This window comes from Glandiceps talaboti, chromosome 5 (assembly GCF_964340395.1).
Source record: "Glandiceps talaboti chromosome 5, keGlaTala1.1, whole genome shotgun sequence".
Lineage (NCBI taxonomy): Eukaryota > Metazoa > Hemichordata > Enteropneusta > Spengelidae > Glandiceps > Glandiceps talaboti.
Window position 1 is genome coordinate 13,555,126 of NC_135553.1, and position 18,521 is coordinate 13,573,646.

At 37.8% G+C, this 18,521-nt stretch overlaps 1 protein-coding gene across 1 annotated transcript; it reads right to left on the reverse strand.

Annotated features, from left to right (window-relative positions):
• Window positions 1–4,562: 4,562 nt before the first annotated feature.
• On the reverse strand, window positions 4,563–5,378 carry LOC144435379 (protein PERCC1-like). Its single transcript, XM_078123975.1, has one exon. The coding sequence runs from the start codon at window positions 5,376–5,378 to the stop codon at window positions 4,563–4,565; it is 816 nt and encodes a 271-aa protein (XP_077980101.1).
• Between the last annotated feature and the right edge of the window lie 13,143 nt (window positions 5,379–18,521).

Sequence of the window (18,521 nt, forward strand, 5' to 3'; positions counted from 1 at the left end):
TTTGTTTAAATTTATTTTTCTTGTTTCTTTTAAATGTTGGGAGTTTTTTGTCCACAGTTTATAAATCATTTCTATATTAAAATACGCACGGTGTGTCGCACTCAGACTGACAGAATTCCTAACCCACTCTTAGGCGGATCGAAACAAGGCCGTGGCCTCATCAAGTAAACGGTCCTTGTCGGTGCAAGGTGTCGATACATTACGATGTCCGTGGTTCCATGATCTCATGCCATAATTAGTCACAATCTGCATAGTTTTGGAGCGGTAAGTCTGGTATCTCGTTACATTACCGCTCGGGCATTGCCGTACCTACTACAGAGGAACGATCACAACGAATCGTTAAGGTTTATCAACTTGTTACAGTGCGGGGTGGATTTGCGAGTGTTTATCTTATTTTTTTTACAGACATGTTACAGTATAGTGTGGGTCCTCTTCAAGATATATGGACTGATCAGAACTACCCCATAATCAATCGACAGCACAGAGTCCCACTGTACTGACTTTGAAATAAAAGATTGACGAATTATTTCAAGTGCTTTTCAAAATACATTGTTTTAGAGGAAAACATACGCCAGTCAAAATATATTGGTGATAAAATCAAGAGTCTTGTCGTAAAGCATCGCTAACCAACACAAGCACTGCTTTTATCAACTTTACTGTTCCATTTACTTCGTCCTAGACTGGCAATCCGAAAATGTTTATTGGAGTGTGTCTCACTGTCTGTCCGGTCTCACAATGCCTGTTTGTCTGCCTGTCCGTCCGTTCTCTCTCTCTCTCTCCTCTCTCTCTCTCTCTCTCTCTCTCTCTCTCTCTCTCTCTCTCTCTCTCTCTCTCTCTCTCTCTCTCTCTCTCTCTCTCTCTCTCTCTCTCTCTCTCTCTCTCTCTCTCTCTCTCTCTCGTGTGCCTATCACAATCAGTGTCATCCTTACTGTGTGCGTGGTCAGTATGTGCTGCCAATCACTGAGCGATCCCTTCCTTTCTGTGCTTTTCTAAATTTAATTTTCTATCCCCACTTCTTTGTCAATATGTCTGTCTAGTTGTACGGTCTGTCAGTTTGACTCCACATTTCTCTCTCCCCCTTCTCTCTACCTATCTGTTTGTGTTACTCTCTATCTCTCACTCTGTGTCCCTAGCTTGCTGCTCCCAAATTCTGCCTTTTTCTGTCCATGTCTGCCTCTCGCTCCCTCGCTGCCAGTCTGTCTGTCTGTCTGTCTCTCTCTCTCTCTCTCTCTCTCTCTCTCTCTCTCTCTCTCTCTCTCTCTCTCTCTCTCTCTCTCTCTCTCTCTCTCTCTCTCTCTCTCTCTCTCTCTCTCTCTCTCTCTCTCTCTCTCTCTCTCTCCCCGCGCGCCTGTCAGATATAAGTTGTGTCGTAATAATTCGTACCAAGTCAACTCAAATAACAATATAATAACGTACGCTCAGTGAATTGGACTTACACATAATAATATTAAAAAAATGATTTCGTAATTATTTCTTTACAAGAGAAGTCTTTATTGTCAAATGTAGCACAAAGAAGTTTGTATCACATGAAAAAAAATGTTTCGTTTATTCTTGAATTCCTATTGTTAAAGACTTTCACCAAAGCCACATAATCTAATGACATTTGCTAGCTTTTACTGAAATTACAAAACAATACCTTTACTTATTTGGACGAGACGACCATAATTAAAGATTAACAATCGACTATGCTGGTGCTTCTAAAAATCCCCCATTTGCAGTGACATGTACGGACCACATGTGCTATATATATATATATATATATATATATACATACGTGTGATCCGTGCACGTGAAGGGAGCCATGGAACACTTTACAAACACATGCTGTATATGTTCAACGCGTACATAGCACGTAATTCAAATGTTACCATGAAAGTTTTGATAATTGTCGATCCTACTTCGTCTAACATTCAACATACACACACAAAATGCACAGCTTTATCATTAATTTAAAAAAAATATCCACCAGTTTTCAAAGTATTCGACAATATTTATAAGCTTACCACGCCATATAATCAAGATATACAAACTCGACAATTAACAAAATTTGTAACAATGAGTACAAATGAATGAATGAACAATGTGTTGATCATCCGACAGTCGTGTTCATACGCCAAGTTGTAACCAATGCAGTGACATGGGGAGCTACAGATATTAAATATCCGAATGGCTTCTGTTTGAAATTCTATCAGTCACCAATAAGAACAAACATTTTATCTGGTCAAGAATTGAGTCATACAGACATCTTCGTGGAGATAAAGCAATAACGAACTAATCTATTGTTCTAGTGTTGTTGAACAGCAAACTATACATATATCAAAAAAGTACATAACAATGTCAACTTTCGACATGTATTGGGTCACCGGCGAATCTTTATGTCTATATTATCGTGCTGGGAACTTTGAAAAAAAAGTGAAGTATGTATACATCACTATTACACATAATTATATTTTTTCACCATTATATATACTCCTGGTGGTACTGAAAGAAATCGTCATGTTAAAAAAACAAATGGCATGGGAGGCAGTATGTTGTGTGCTCTGTCTGTACGCCCCTAAAACTTTTCAATTTTTGCACTTTCACCAGAAAAAAAAATTGCAGGCCGTTCATTTATGTTGACCTTGAGAAGAGGAATAAAATACAGCATACTTGATGTGAAATACATAGACGTCTTCTTTTGAACATAAACGAAAAGATTTTAACACTCATGACCTTAATTTCATATTGGACCAAAAAAGTTCAGAATGTATTTTCCGTGTAGTTTGATTTTTATGGCAAATTTAAATGTACCCGGCGTGATTTCTTCCTGGCGGTTTAAGTCAAGCCATGTAACTGCTTTGAAGGTTTTCCCCCAATTTTAGAAGCTGGGTTGTGGTCTCCTTGTAAATTGATATAACTGTGACTACTCTATCTCAATAGCTGCCTTTTAACTTGTACACTCTTTATTAGCTGCCTTGTCTTCAATATTCGAAATTCTACAGAATGACTGTATCATCAAGCTGGGCTACATTTTCTGATCCATAAAACGGAGGCAAAAAATATTGTATGAAAAAAAAATGTCAAGACTTTCCATCCCAGATCTAGAGTAAGGTTAAATGCGAATACTGTTGTTTTATAATTGATATTTACAAGAATGCATCGTTTTGAAACGTTGAGTATGTGTGGTGAAATTCAGGATAGCAGCTGATTCTAACATTTACTTCAACAAATTAATAACCGCTCCTGACATAACTGATAAAGCAATTTGAAATTGAAATGTTTCAAACAAAACAACAATACACTACGTTGTGTGTCGTGGACTCACATCGTTTAAAAACCCTTTAAATAATAATAATAATAAAACTTCGGGTTATAGCAAACATATATACACATTCATATCGGTATAAACTCCTCTACTGACACTGGCAGCCACCGACAACCCATCCCACCCCACCCCACCCCGACCCTCAAAGTCCCCCGTTATTGTCGAAAGAAAGTTCATTCGGGAGGGTTAAACTAGCTCGTTAAAAGTATACCCACTCAACGTTTAGAAAGTGCGTATATTTTGTACAAAAATCACTATGTTTTGGCAACAGAGAGTGTTTATAAAACCGAACTATGAAGATGCAATATTGTGTTTGCACGCCGTGCGGCTAGTGTGTGGTAATGCAGACGAGTCATCAGTCCGATGTGTTGCTACTACCTATAGCACTTAGTTCACGATGATACGTATCCGGTATTCAACCTAACACGCTGTAACTTATCTTAATTCTTACAATATCCAATAAACATCCAACCCAGCCACCCACGCCATTGTCAACTTCTTAATGTGTCCAAACTAACTTACTAGTAAAGTTATAATTAACATGTTGCCTATAAGCCCAGGATTTATTGTCGTGTACTGAAACGAAGGCACTACACAATTGGACCTTGCAAACGAACAAGTACTCATGTTTGATACTATTGTAAGCCACGCCACTTCAGCTGGGATTGAAGTCTGTCGTGGTAGTAAAACTGATTCACACATGAACTTAACTATCTTGAGGTTATGAGCCTCGTTATCAGGACATAAAATATACAGCACACATTGAACGAAAGCATGTCGGTCACTGTCTAGTATCTGTGTATGCTTGCAATGACTGTTTCGCTATACAGTTAATAAAGTCACTCTCTTGGCAGAAAAGAAACTGACGAAATTGTCAAAATGTCATATTCAAAGTGCACTCACAAATAACTGCAAACTCGGCATATGACGAGAACTGAGGAGGACTGTTCGTAGTGTTGTTGTTCATTCAAAGTTAGCCAACAGTATAAACAGGCTATAAAGAGACCACGATATTTTTACCTTGAAATGTTTGCGGAAGTGAACCTTTCACCATGACATATCGTGTTTGTGCAAGATAACACACACACACCGAGGTTTTTTAAAAGAATGTTTTGCGATATGGCAACTTCGCATGAAATAGTCCGAACCCCCCGACGTATGTGATGATCTGTGGTATTCATAGTCGTGTTTTGCTGTCTCCATGATTACTAGTACAAGTAGAACACTTACGTGTAACAGTGGTTGCACACATTATCTGTCACACGTGGTTGTCGTGAACCGACTCGACGGAGGCAACGTTGATTTCTTGGTCGCTCGACGACAGATCTCCACTCCCGCTGAAATCGTCATCATTATATATATCCATAAGATCACTGAAGTCAGGAGTATTGCAGGACGGGTGAAGAATGCCGTTCTTTTTAACGGGTGAGTTTGGTTCTTTGAAGAAACTCTTCGGAAGATTCCTATTCTGCCATGGAATGACGTTGTCATGTCTCTTCAGCTCTCGTTTAAGTCTTTTGATTTTCTTGCAATGATTCGTGCTAACAATCCGACTCTCGGCGACATGTTTCCCGATTGCAAAGTCAAATAATTCGTTTAGGGGTCCGATGCTTTTTGACTTCCCTTTTAAATCGACGTAATCAGTGTTCACAACGACTGTACGTTTCTTCTTTCTATCGTCATCTTTGGCCCGAGACCGTGGTTTCAGTTCGTCTGACAACGGGTCACCCGCCTGTGCGATTTTTAGCAAATCGGCGTAGTAAAGTTCACGTCCTGATTTACCTGTTGAAAACCTATCCTCGTAGATATTGCACGAGTCGTCGCTGTCCTTTTTGCGGCCAAAGTATTTCTGGATATCGGTATTCACCATTTCCGCGAACGACAACAGTTGTTTGGTGACGTTCTGTTCGACGTCCCCGACCGGTTCGCCGCCATCTGACTCGTCGTAGTCTTCAATGTCTTCAATGTCGGTCTCCTCTTCGCTCTCATCATGGCTCCATTGATCCATCTGCTGTTGATGGGGGTGGTGAAACCGCTTCAAGTACAGTGGATTCTGTGTTATACACTCTGTCATGTTTACCGGTGGTCGTCCGAAACGCCTCAGCAAGTGTTCATACCCGTGTTATCATACACGCAAGTTGACACACCTTTATATTTGTGGTTCGTTTATAGATGCACGCACGGCCGGCTGCTTATACACACTGGCACGTTATAGCCGTGGTATGGCGTGGTTTGAGCAAGACTGGTTGCTGTTCCTAACGCTGTCAAAATCACAATGGAGTATGTATTTACGGACCGCTCGATCTAACACAGCACTCAAATGAACAACTATGATAATTTATCACTTCGCTTGATACCAGTTTAAACTCTCAACGACCATTGGCTAGCAACGACAGTCCTCAAAATTCATCAAACCTCTGCCAATCACGGGACTGTGACCTCACCGCTGCAGTTGACCCTAGAATGATAAAGTAGGCAGAATTTAGTGTTTGATAAACAATATAAAGTGACCGCCCCAACTTCTACAGCAGCTCACCGACATAACGTTATAAGCTTAGGAACCGAAGTTCGTTCTCACGGTACCCTTACATATCACAGACTATAGTACTTGTCCCGCTGTTGTTTTAAGAAGATAAAAGAAAACTAGTTCAATCTACATGTACAAATGAAACGCATAAGCCTATAGCCCAATGAAATAGACATTCTAGCTAAAGACATTTACAATGTAAACAGCTGAATATTTACGATTCCATTGATATTACACTTAATGTGTCATTTCAATGAGTGAAAATCACATGTTATATTTTTCGACAGTTGCCCAAAAATAGCTATTGAATTCTCGTAGCCAACAATTACTATTTTCTACGTTCCGGGGTCATACTACAGGACTATGCTGGTGTCATATTTTCAAGAGGGCGATAACTCAAGTTTTGCCGCTACATGCATTGCCTTCCTCATCTCCCTTATCAAAAACGATACGTTTACAAACTTTGACACATAATATAAACACTAGTCATATTTTTATTATCGCATGTCAATATTTGGTGTACATAATTATAACTCGTATCATCACTGAGTTTTATAACTCCAAATTGAAATCATTGCGTTCAAATTTAGAGATATTTTTTTTCTGAAGTGTACACTCACTTCAACTTAAAGAGATACTAAAATAGTTTTACGTTGTTTTAAATCCACTACATGAACACTTCCGTGACGAGTTGATGTGTTCTGAAGTAACGGTGACGACAGTCACTACGATCGATCGATCAACGCATGCGCAAATGTGATCATTTCGCGTCACAACATTCTCAACCGCGAATGTGTTGTGTTGAAATTACTTTCCTCTTGTCAATAGAGTTATAACTGCAGGAGGGAGCACATCCAAATTTATAGACGGTACACGTGTTGCAGCTTCACGATAAACTACTATTTTTCTGTGTTTTATTGTTAGAATATATATATGTATATATATATATATATGTGTGTGTGTGTGTGTGTGTGGGTGTGTGTGTGTGTGTAACACAATATCAATCAAGATACTGAGGAGTAGTTATAGTGTTTCACGCTGTTGAGATCAGTGTGAAACACTCTCACGACTCCTCAGTATCTCGCTTGACATTGTCATTTATACCGGTCTATATATGTATTGAGCACTGTTTACTCTGGCATAGATATTTCATGTAATGAGTTTATACATACATACATACATACATACATACATACATACATACATACATACATACATACATACATACATACATACATACATACATACATACATACATACATACATACACGCATAAATGTATATATCACACAGACGGGTTTTGAAAAGAAAATGTGTAATTCTTAGAGTTACGATTGATATTTTTGTCTGTGTAAACTTCCAAAAGTCAAATTATCATAATGAATACGTAAAACACTGCATGCGCTGGTAGTAACTTCGAATTCGAGCACGTTGGACAATGGGCGTGACATCCAGGGTTTATAGACAATGTTTACAGTTGGTAATAGATCAGATTAGAATTGTACATTTTTTTTTTAATACTTCAATATCTAACATATAAACATAGTTTAGTAGTGTGAAGCTGAAACACATTATGTTAAGTGTGTATAAACTTGGATAATTTGTAACAAATATATAAGGTTACTGGATTGTATTGTGGGCAGTTTGAAGGGTATACCAGTAGAATAATACAGCATGTTTGTGATTAAATCCCATAAATTTCAATCCAAATGACACTGAAACTACAACATCTCTACAACGCTACAACATATGCTAAACATATGTTTGGTTATCCTCAACAAGTGTTATGTAAACCGACCATGCTAGAGCCGAAAGCCCGTACTCGTGTCGCTCGAAAGAAAACAGTAAACGTTATGGATGTTACCATCTACTAACACGAATCATGTCTGCCGTTGTGCATATATAGGTGTTGTATACACCGTCCTCGTCTGAAATATACGATGACGGATAACACCAGACTAAACACATTCCTGATACGCACATCTGGTTCACATATCTTTTATTTTTTTCGGATAAAAAGTACATTTTTGGCAAGTGCATACATATTTAGGCCTAACAAAAAAAAATTGTGCAGTTCGGCTAGTTATGTTTTCCGTTGTTTTCCATATGGTCTCTGTGTTATTGGTTTCTTCCCATCAGATCTATAGCCATTACAGATTGGAAGAACAGTTTTATATTATCTTTTTTAAGTTGATGACAATTTCCACATCCACTATTTCTGGTGAGACTTCACAATTTTTGTGATTTTATTATTTTTTTTCTCGAATGCGTAAAAAGAATGTTCAGGGTCGGCGTGGAAAAACTAGGTGGGGGTCGGGTAACCGGAACCAAAGAATTTTTGTCTGAGGCCTTAGTACTCTTTATCTTTGACTGATAGTTCTATTTATGACAAACACAGGCAGATTTTATATACTGTATGTGTTATCTCTTTCAGTCAGTCTGTATGTATGTATGTATGTATGTATGTATGTATGTATGTATGTATGTATGTATGCGTGTGTGTATGTATGTATGTATGTATGTATGTATGTATGTATGTATGTATGTATGTATGTATGTATGTATGCGTGTGTGTATGTATGTATGTATGTATGCGTGTGTGTATGTATGTATGTATGTATGTATGTATGTATGTATGTATGTATGTATGCGTGTGTGTATGTATGTATGTATGTATGTATGTATGTATGTATGTATGTATGTATGCGTGTGTGTATGTATGTATGTATGTATGTACTAATGTATGTATGTATGTATGTATGTATGTATGTATGTATGTATGTATGTATGTCAGCCGTTAATATTTTCTATTGAAAAGACCGACAGTTGTCATGATTAAATGTCAGGTTATCAATTAGTACAGAAATTATGTTTCTATTCATTACAGAACTCGTATAAATCAAAGGGTAAACTTTGTCAAAGTAAATGCCATGAGAACATTTTCACAGTGTGTAATGTACATGTATGCAAAGTGCCTATGAGCAGAGGGCTAGTCGTTGAACGTATACTCGAGATAGCTAATTAATGGGCGAGAAATAAACAAATTAACGGTATAATTATCATTAATACGCTGATTAAAACCAGGTTATCATAAGTTCAAAGTTTGTTATGTTGGAGGACGGGCCACTTTAACACTTAGCACAGGTGTAAATACAAACAGATATGAATATCGTGCAATAAAGCCACTCTGGGTGTCATTTGCCAAACCGTGTATATGTTAACTGCGTCGAGGCTCATTGACAATTGATTAGAAACGCGTTTAATGCCACTTTCCTAGACATAGTTGCTATGTCAACGAGTGAGATGAACACACAACTAAATCGGTTTACTATTATCTCTTTTTTGAAATTGTTAGTTTTAAAACCCGTTATCAATTTCAGTCTTTATTTCATTTGTGTCATTACCGTGAAATGAGGTCTTAATTGACCAAACATTATAATCTCGGTGAAGCCTTTTCTGGAATAACGAGCAGTTGTCTAAATTTCCAAGCTTTCGCAGCCGAGTTCGTTGACAGGTATAATTGATTAAATCATAGTGCCAGAGAGGCTCGTTTTGTGTTCTGCACAGTAAGCTTGGTATCAATAGATTTGGGTTTGTACATGCTATGTCAGTGTATCATCGTCCTTTTCCACAGTCATCGGGGAAGAAGGGAGGGAGGGAGGAAGGAATGGGGAAGGGGGAGGAGAAGAGAAAGTATGGTGGCTGACGTCAGATGGAGACAGACGGACGGACGGACGGACGGAAAACAGACAAGACAGACAGACAGACAGACAGACAGACAGACAGACAGACAGACAGACAGACAGACAGACAAAAGGGGACAGAGGGGTTAAAGAATAAGATAGACAAGCTGTGAGACAGAAATAGACAGAAGTAGGGAGAGGGGAGACACACTCAACAGGGAGAGATAGAGAGAGCAAGAGGGTGTTTAATTTCGATCCCTGTGCAGAGTGATGTTATGAAATCTCATGGAAATAATAGGTAGAATTATTATCGTCATGCAATCTCATTTTCCGCTGCTTTAGAAAAAGGTTTAAGATTCCAAATAAACTTCATAATGGATGGACGACATAAGGTTGAAAAACGAATCGACGGGAGTTCAGTTTTCTAATTACCTACCACTAGATGGCGCACTCGTATCGATCAAGGACAACAGACACCTGTTGCTTGCCAACCTACTTATTACACCGTGCAAAACATTGTAACAACTCTATTTAATCAAATTAGCATGGTAAATACAAAGGAGACAATTTTCATTAAATGCAGGAAACCATCATACTTCATAATTATGGTACATTTTTGTTTAACTTGGAACGAAAACTACGCCAACACTCAAAAACGTGTCTAAAGGCGAAAAAAGACGTGTGAATCATCACACTTGGAGATGCGTGCCAGAAAGTCACAGAACAATTGAAATTCTAGCATTGCGTCGGACCAGAAATATGCAGCCCTTCCATATCTCCATCACTGCTCAAATTATTGCGTCCACAGCAAACAGCTGTACTGTCGCTAATGAACGTGTAACGGGGTTGTTGGAGATACCGTATCGACTTTGCACATATAGTTGAAGTGTTCCGTTACATAACGCGATGTGACTAGACTGAACCGGTACCACTCGAGAGATGTTTTGACAATACGATGCGGGAAGTCTTCTGTTGTCAAAAACAAATCAGAGGGCGGGAAACACATGTTCTGACTGAAATACACCAGGCAGAATTCCCATCGTTATTCAGCGCGATGAATATCGCCGATTCAAGGTAGGAGGGTGAAACTTTTTCGTAATGCATTCCCGGTGGTGGCAGTCCCAGACGAAGCGGCCAGGTACGCATGCTTGTTAGAAATTTCACGGAAAAGGGGGTGTTTTTCGTCGGCCATGCATCTAGGTCCGTGGAATCGTAAAAAAAAGGTACTTTTTCGATCACCCTCCGAGAATAGGGGTAGGATGCCCTTTTTCTACTCTCTCTAGATGTCCTTGGAGTAAACCTCCCACGTTTCGGAAATAGTGGGGTGGTTTTTTGCAGTGATTCTCTTCAAGTTTCACTAAAAAGGGGATGTTTTTCATTGAAATATTCCAGTAAAAGGGGTACATTTGAAATGTCGCTAACAAGCATTGGTACCCACCCATCCAGGGACTGCCACCGCCGGGAATACATTGAAATCTCTGAGTCGTAACGACTATTTTTCTAGCTCCCACAATCAAAACTTTTTAATCAACAAATTCTGAACAAAACAATCCTCGTGAAGTTGTCTTCGCTTAACAAAGACAGGTTCTATACGTAAATCAGATGAAAAGTCACAGAAAAAAACAACAGAAAAACGACAAACTGTGCACAGTGGCAGGTTGATTTCAGCCGGAAAATGTTTTGTTTGGAAGTGGTACAGAGTAAAGAAAATCATAGTTGACAAAACTGTTACAGCTACAGAAGTTGTAAAATGTAAAATATTTCTAGAAAGTCTTGGCAACGAAATATCAGAAAAAGAACAATCCTTCCCAAAAAAAAGATCGCTATTTTGTCTGCCAGATACAAAACGGTTACGATGTTCCAATAAGTAAGCGAAGAAAGTATACAAAAATCATTTGTTTAACGGAGAAGTTATCGTATGTATGAAGTCTTGTCCGAAGTTTTAGCATTCGTATTGACACCATTTGCCCCGGCCCGCCGGTCGGTTTGGTTTGCATGCTAAACCAAATCTGATTAGAATCTTACGTAGCCGCGGAATAGGGTCGCTTCTTTCTCAGACCACTAAAAATAGTGGTCTGAGATTCTTTAATAATAATGCATCTAGAAATAGAGGTAAATAAAGCAATAATTAAGCCTATTCCTACATCAGATTTTAATCTTATTACGTTAAACCGTACTTCGCTGCGCTTTTTAAAAATCAGTGTTTCAGCAGGAATGAAGTGTTCACGATTCATTTCACAAACACGAAATGATTTTTCTTTCATCATAAAGGTTTGTTCTGTGAACACGGATTCTTAAATATCACCGATATATAAAGTTTTCGTCTTAATTATTAGCAATTGTACTGACTACGTTACGGGGGTTTTTTTTTTACGCCAACGTAAAACTGTACGGCTTCTTTGCAGAACCGTACGATCGTTCCCATAAATGTTCCGTGGAGAGCGGAACAAGTAAACTTTGGTTCACGAGCATGGCAAATTCCGTCTATTTAATAGTATTATTTCGCAAATCTATTTCAGTACCCGATATCAAATACTAGTATCTTAAAATCATATCAATTTAATGAAAAGAAACAGTCATTCTTATAACATTTATTATCAAACGTATCGAAAAGTGTATATTTTTTAGATAGGGTTTGATTACCGTGCACCGTCACGGTACCTCGGAGTCGGACGAACAGACGCAAAGGCCAATATAACAGTAAGTTAGGTTAGTACGATTACATTAGAGGAACACAGATTTTAGCGTTGTTAAAAATCATCTCTTTGTTAAACATTTACTGGCGTTTCGAATGGTTACCGATGGATATTCTAGCGTTCTATCTTCACAACTGGAAGTTTAAAGACTCCATTTCACTCTCGCGTGGTTCTATTTCTTCCTTATCCCGGAAAACCCATTCTGTCAGTTATTCAGGTTCACATCGATCGAAACCATTCAAATTGATTATTTCAATGTGTTATCCTGAGAAGCGATCCAACTTCATGAAATGAACACTCTGTCGGTTCGTCATTTTCCATAGTTTAGGTTGTTTCATGAAATTAATAAATATTCGGAAATATTCTTCAATTTGATTTACTAGTTAAATTTATTCCAACGAAAACAATGATAGTTGGTTGGATTATTACAAATTTCAGCAAATATTTCTGTTCATGAAATTCAAGTTACACTGTACAGTTCGTAGCAAAATGTTTAATAATTCCACAATGGTAATATTTTCGTTTCATTTTTTTTAAAATTAGATTTCTGTTACATCTGCTTCTTACCATCAATCGTCGATCATGAACCCACCGCGAAAAAAGATGAACGTTAAATGTTCGCCAGATTCGGACAGTCGACAGCCGTTCGTGGTCATTTTCCCAGTCGGTATCATAGAGACCATCGATATCGTAGGCGCGAATTTGAAACTGAGGGCGTAGTTTGTCGACCATCTGGTGGTGACTTACATAAACATTTTCTGCTTTTGTTGAACGGGTTTTTTTTTTTCAAATCAGACATTTCATAGTTATATTCTCGAAGTGAAGCAGAGGGCTAAGAAACAGTAGACTCGACGACTGAAGACAGGGCAAATATCCACCTAGTGACTCAAATCTGTTCTAAGTCTGCTTGTATATTAGCGCCACTTGTACATACACGTAGGCATATTGCACTAATTACAGGAAACCGTGACAAAATAAAATTCATGTTTTTATTTTAAAAAACGAAATTTTAGAAGACGCTAGTACATACTGATACTCAATATTTGCCGATATTTGTTGGATGATGGACATTTTATGAATCCTTGCGGGTCGTGTTCTATTCCCGAGGTCGACTCCAACAATATCCTCACAAATGCTTACAGCTTCAGAGTTCAACACGAACCGTGAGATAAACTTATGAGATACGGTTCATTAGTTGCAATGACATCTGTTTTGACAACACGCAGATAACGTACTGTGTTGTGTTTTATATTAAAATGCTCCGTGACAGTGGTTTAGTCAATACGACGAAATGTCCTTCACTTGTCAAACACTCAGGAACGCAAAACTTAGCTATTAGGAGAACAAGAGATAGAAACTTGGTACAATGTATATTGTGGATAACCTAAAACGTGCGTGCCCCGGGGATGCGTGCACATCAATACATGTAAATATTCACCTATATTGTTTAAGTAATTACATATATGAAGGTAGGCACATGTGGGCAGGCACTCAGCAGGCAGACAAATTCGTGTGGAGGAAGGAAGGAAGGCACGTACAAGTAGTGTAGGGAGATACTTAGGCGGGGAGGTGGGTTGGTACATGTACCGGTAGGTATATGTTGTTAGCTAGGAAGGAAGGTACTAAGGTAGCTACAAGCAGGGTAGGTAGGCAGGTACTTATAGATAGATAGGTAGGTAGGTATGTAATCACTATTTCTTCAATTACTAACAATTGCCTTTTCCGTGTCGTACGTGTATCTTTAAACATAGAATGCCGGTCAATGGTATCAGTAGCCTATCTTTTCACTTAAAACCCCCTTATCAAAATTTATACCTGGTACCAACGCCTCCAAACACGTTGTCGAGGAGTAATTTACTCGTATCTGTATTGCGTTTCTATATATATACACTCAGCCATTCTCTTTGAAGACAACCGTAATGATCTGAGGTTGCGTTGAGGGGAGGGTGTGTATGACAATACTGATGAACAAGTGTATAAAGAACCAAGAAATTGTCTGAAATCCGTGTTTAGAGTCGCCGTAATTCATTATAAAAAGCATACAAATAAACGACATACATTGATTGACTGTTTTTCAGTGTTTCATGAACTTGGATGACCTAATTCTGTACCCCCCTGAGTTTATTCTTGACACTTGGAAATCACTTGGCGATCGTAATCCACCAGCGTCTATCGGACCATGGCATGACACCGGTATGTTTGCACATCCTCACCCGTAGCTTCAGTGACTACACGTCGCCAAGCCAAAGTACGACGGTGGGTAGCTTACGAGGATTTGAAAACAAATCCTCGGGAAGTCTAATCAACGTGTAATGATCTAATTACGAACATTTGAGGTAAATCTTAATCCACCTAGATTATTGGAGTTATTTCTAGTATTAGAAACCTTATCTTATTTGCATTAAAAGATATTAAATTATGGACCATTGTCAAGTACTCCAATTGGTAAGAGATTGTACGTACACGTATTGAAAACCAAGGTTGAAGAACGCATCTCAGTGTGTGTACTACACCTGCATTTTTTTTTCAACACAACTACGGGGAGTAAAATAATTACCTAGAAACCCACTTTTCACGGCTTCCACGTGCCATAGACAGAAAATGACAAGTCTTACAAGACCCGGTTACTACACTAGATTTGCTCAAGTCTCCGGACTTCTTTTCATAATTTCTTTATTTGAATAAAATATCGTTAACACAAGTTACTGTGTGTGTTTGTGTGTTTTTGGGTGACATGATAACTCAAGTGATCAGTGATTGTGAGGTTTTTTCAACTAAAAGAGAAAAAATAAAACAATTTAGGGGACTAATTCCAGTCTACAACATCATCAGAGAGTCGGGTCACCTTTAGTTTTGTAGATGACATACTGCAGTACGTATATCGCGTGGATTTTCACCATCAAATCCGTTCTGTATCGGGATTCCATTCTAGAGATGTACGTCATTCCATGACGTCATACATGATTCAGTCAAATACTGTGAGACATGGTTTATTTTAAAAGTTTACGTTATTAATTGTTAAAGTTAATTTTCAATTCCGTCTGTGAATGTATGATAAATTGTTTATATCTAAAACAAAAATAAACACTTGACATAGCTAGATTGCTCTTTCAACATATCACATTTAATATAATGCACATTTAAATTCAGTCTAGAGGCTATCTGTTACCTGAAGATATCTGTGAAGGACATCTTCAGCTCTAATGCCACGGATAGCCTCTACATTTAATGTATATGATTGAAATGGGATAGATTGTTAAAAGCTTTTGTTAGGAAGAATTGATGAAATACTAGTCAAACAGACCAACTAGGTGACGATGTACTAACAGTAAGCATACATGTACACGCATGTGTTATAACACGCACAGACGGACGGTTACAACCTAGTCTATGAGTATGGTGAGTTCTTTAGAGAACAAGTCATCCTAATTGAAAGAAATTGTTTGTTTTTTTAACACAAGGTTGTTGTCTCTATGGTACAAGGTGATGGGACACGACATTGTACTGGGTTATTCAAGGTTGATAACTATAGGACTATTGGTACTTGACTGCTTATTAGCTGACAGCTAGTCATCATAAATATGATAAGCTTATCAGCTATTCTTTCATTCTAGTGAAGGGAAGTGATCACTATCAAAAACGAAAAACTTGCAAAATAAATTTTCAATAGTTTCCAAATGTATGTATGTATGTATGTATGTATGTATGTATGTATGTATGTATGTATGTATGTATGTATGTATGTATGTGTGTGTGTATGTATGTATACTATGTATGTATACTATGTATGTATACTATATAGCTATGTATGTATGTATGTATGTATGTATGTATGTATGTATGTGTGTATGTATGTATGTGTGTATGTATGTGTGTATGTGTGTGTGTATGTATGTATGTATGTATGTATGTATGTATGTATGTATGTTGAATGCATGTATGTATGTATGTATGTGTGTATGTATGTATGTATGTATGTATGTATGTATGTATGTATGTATGTGTGTATGTATGTGTGTATGTATGTATGTATGTATGTATGTATGTATGTATGTATGTATGTATGTATGTATGTATGTGTGTATGTATGTATGTGTGTATGTATGTATGTATGTATGTATGTATGTTGAATGTTTATATGTGTGTGTTTGATTACCCATGTGTCTGTATGTTTGTGCTTACGTATAAGCTTTATTCATTGCTGCCGATGGAGTGAGGCAAATAAAAGTTTCCAGACAAAGTTTTGTGCAAATGTTTAGAGTTATAACAAAGGTCTGTCGGAGGCTTTCAAAGTGGCTGGAATCATCCACACTTGAAAAGAGTGTAACACAGGTGTGCTGAGAACTGAGTTCTCTCTGTTCAACTTGTTGACACGGTAACTTCACGTAGAGTGGGTGGCAGACCTGGCCGAGAGCGGTCGCCAGGAGAGAGGCCACCCCTATAGAGGCATGAAGTCGACATTTTGGCTCTATACAAAGATCCTGTGGTATTCCTACCTCAAGCCCTTGAGTCCTGAGTGACGTGCTGAAGAGGCCGTGTGTTTGTAAACCCTCCAAGGCTTGTACATCGAGAGAACACCTGTTGCATTTGATAAGAATTCTAACACGTCAAGTCGATGGTGCTCATTTATATACCTACTGGCTCTCAAGCATTTGATAGAAATATAAGCACAGCTGTGCGGTGTCAGTACAGTACAGTTTAAAGACATACATAGCAATAACTTGAAAGACACCAAGTGACAAGCAACCAGTCTATCAAAATCACATTGACGCATGTTGATAACTATTAAATTCAGATTTACGGTTGTACAGAGTTGAGACTCAGTGACACAATAGCGTTGACCATTTTCTGTACTGATTTTACACAACGATGTACATGTAGAGATTCAGACAAAACCCAAATGTCTTTCATTACGACTGCAAAATTTCTCTGGATACCACTTATTTTCGATTCATGAGAAGCTACGGACGTGTTACTATGAAATCATTTATACGTTGTATCGTGGCATTTATATGATTTATTATACCGTTTCAGGAACCTTGCACAATAAAAAAAAGTCACAACATAGACACAGGAGTCTGTAAAATTATAGAATATGCAGAACACATGCACTAAAACAACCTGGTGTTCTACTCAAACACTTACCCCAAAAACTTGCTACTTAATCAAAGTTAGAAGGAAAATGAGTTCTCAAAGTTTAGTTATTTTTAGAATACATTTCCTTGTTTCCGATTTAAAACCCAGGGGTTAAAAACCTTCGACATTTAAAGATTAGTCAAGAATTGACTTCATGTAGTATAGTGGGTATGATATAGCTATTACTAGTTTACGAGGCTTAAATCATTGATTTGAGTTTCAACACACTCCGTGACAACCTAATCCCCTACAGGTTGTATACACACAAGAGTTTAACAACGGTTGTATATATGTAATTTTTATCAATAGTAAATAAAGAGCAGGGCAGTTGACACTTCTCTGTATAATAACCTATGGTCAGCTTTACTGTTTCTCTTTTAGGAGCTCGAACTTTTTTTTTCAATGTATCTAGAAATTTCGAACTAAGGCAAATATTGCTTTCGTTTAGGGATACCAAGTGCTTTCAAATTGTAAGAGTACTGCTGACAACTACTGGTGACATAAAAACTTACTCATTAGAACCAACGATAGTTGAAACGCCTGTTGAATTTCAACTTTTTTGAAGGGTTGGAATTGACAGGTCTTTTTTCAAAATGTCTGTTCTGTGTTTGATCACCTGAACAGCCATTATTGTTCACGTTGATGCCGAGATAACTATTATGAACACTACGCAACTTCAGTCAACCGTATGTTGTCGTATTATTTTTTTGATATACCAGATGTAACTGGTTATTTACCCACGAGTATGATGTGTATTGTGTTTAGTGAGGTTTTACATTCGGGGTATACGTCGAACTTGAGGAGAAAGCTGTATACTGAGATTTATATAAACACACTGTCCAGCGATGGTCCATTCAACCTATTATCCTTATTCATTCTAAGCGTAACTTGAAAATGAAGGTACTTCGGAGTATACTTCAGAGGCGAGAGAAATAACGTTAAAAACTTTCTAACTATGTAAAATTCCCACCAAACTTCAATTAGAAAAATACTCTGATGTTGTTTAATTATTTTTCAATTCTACGAAAAGATTATAAAAAGTAGCCTCAGTTTAACATTAGTACTGCTCCGAATTAAAATGGTGTTGAGGGTTCCGACAAGGGAATGGATACTATTTAAAATGTATTGAACTGTCTGTTATAAATGTTGAGTGGAGGCTCCCGCCGAGAATTTGA

Bases quoted from the DNA above. Each gene is read 5' to 3' on its own strand.
- LOC144435379 (XM_078123975.1), bottom strand. From the start codon at position 5,378: ATGACAGAGTGTATAACACAGAATCCACTGTACTTGAAGCGGTTTCAC.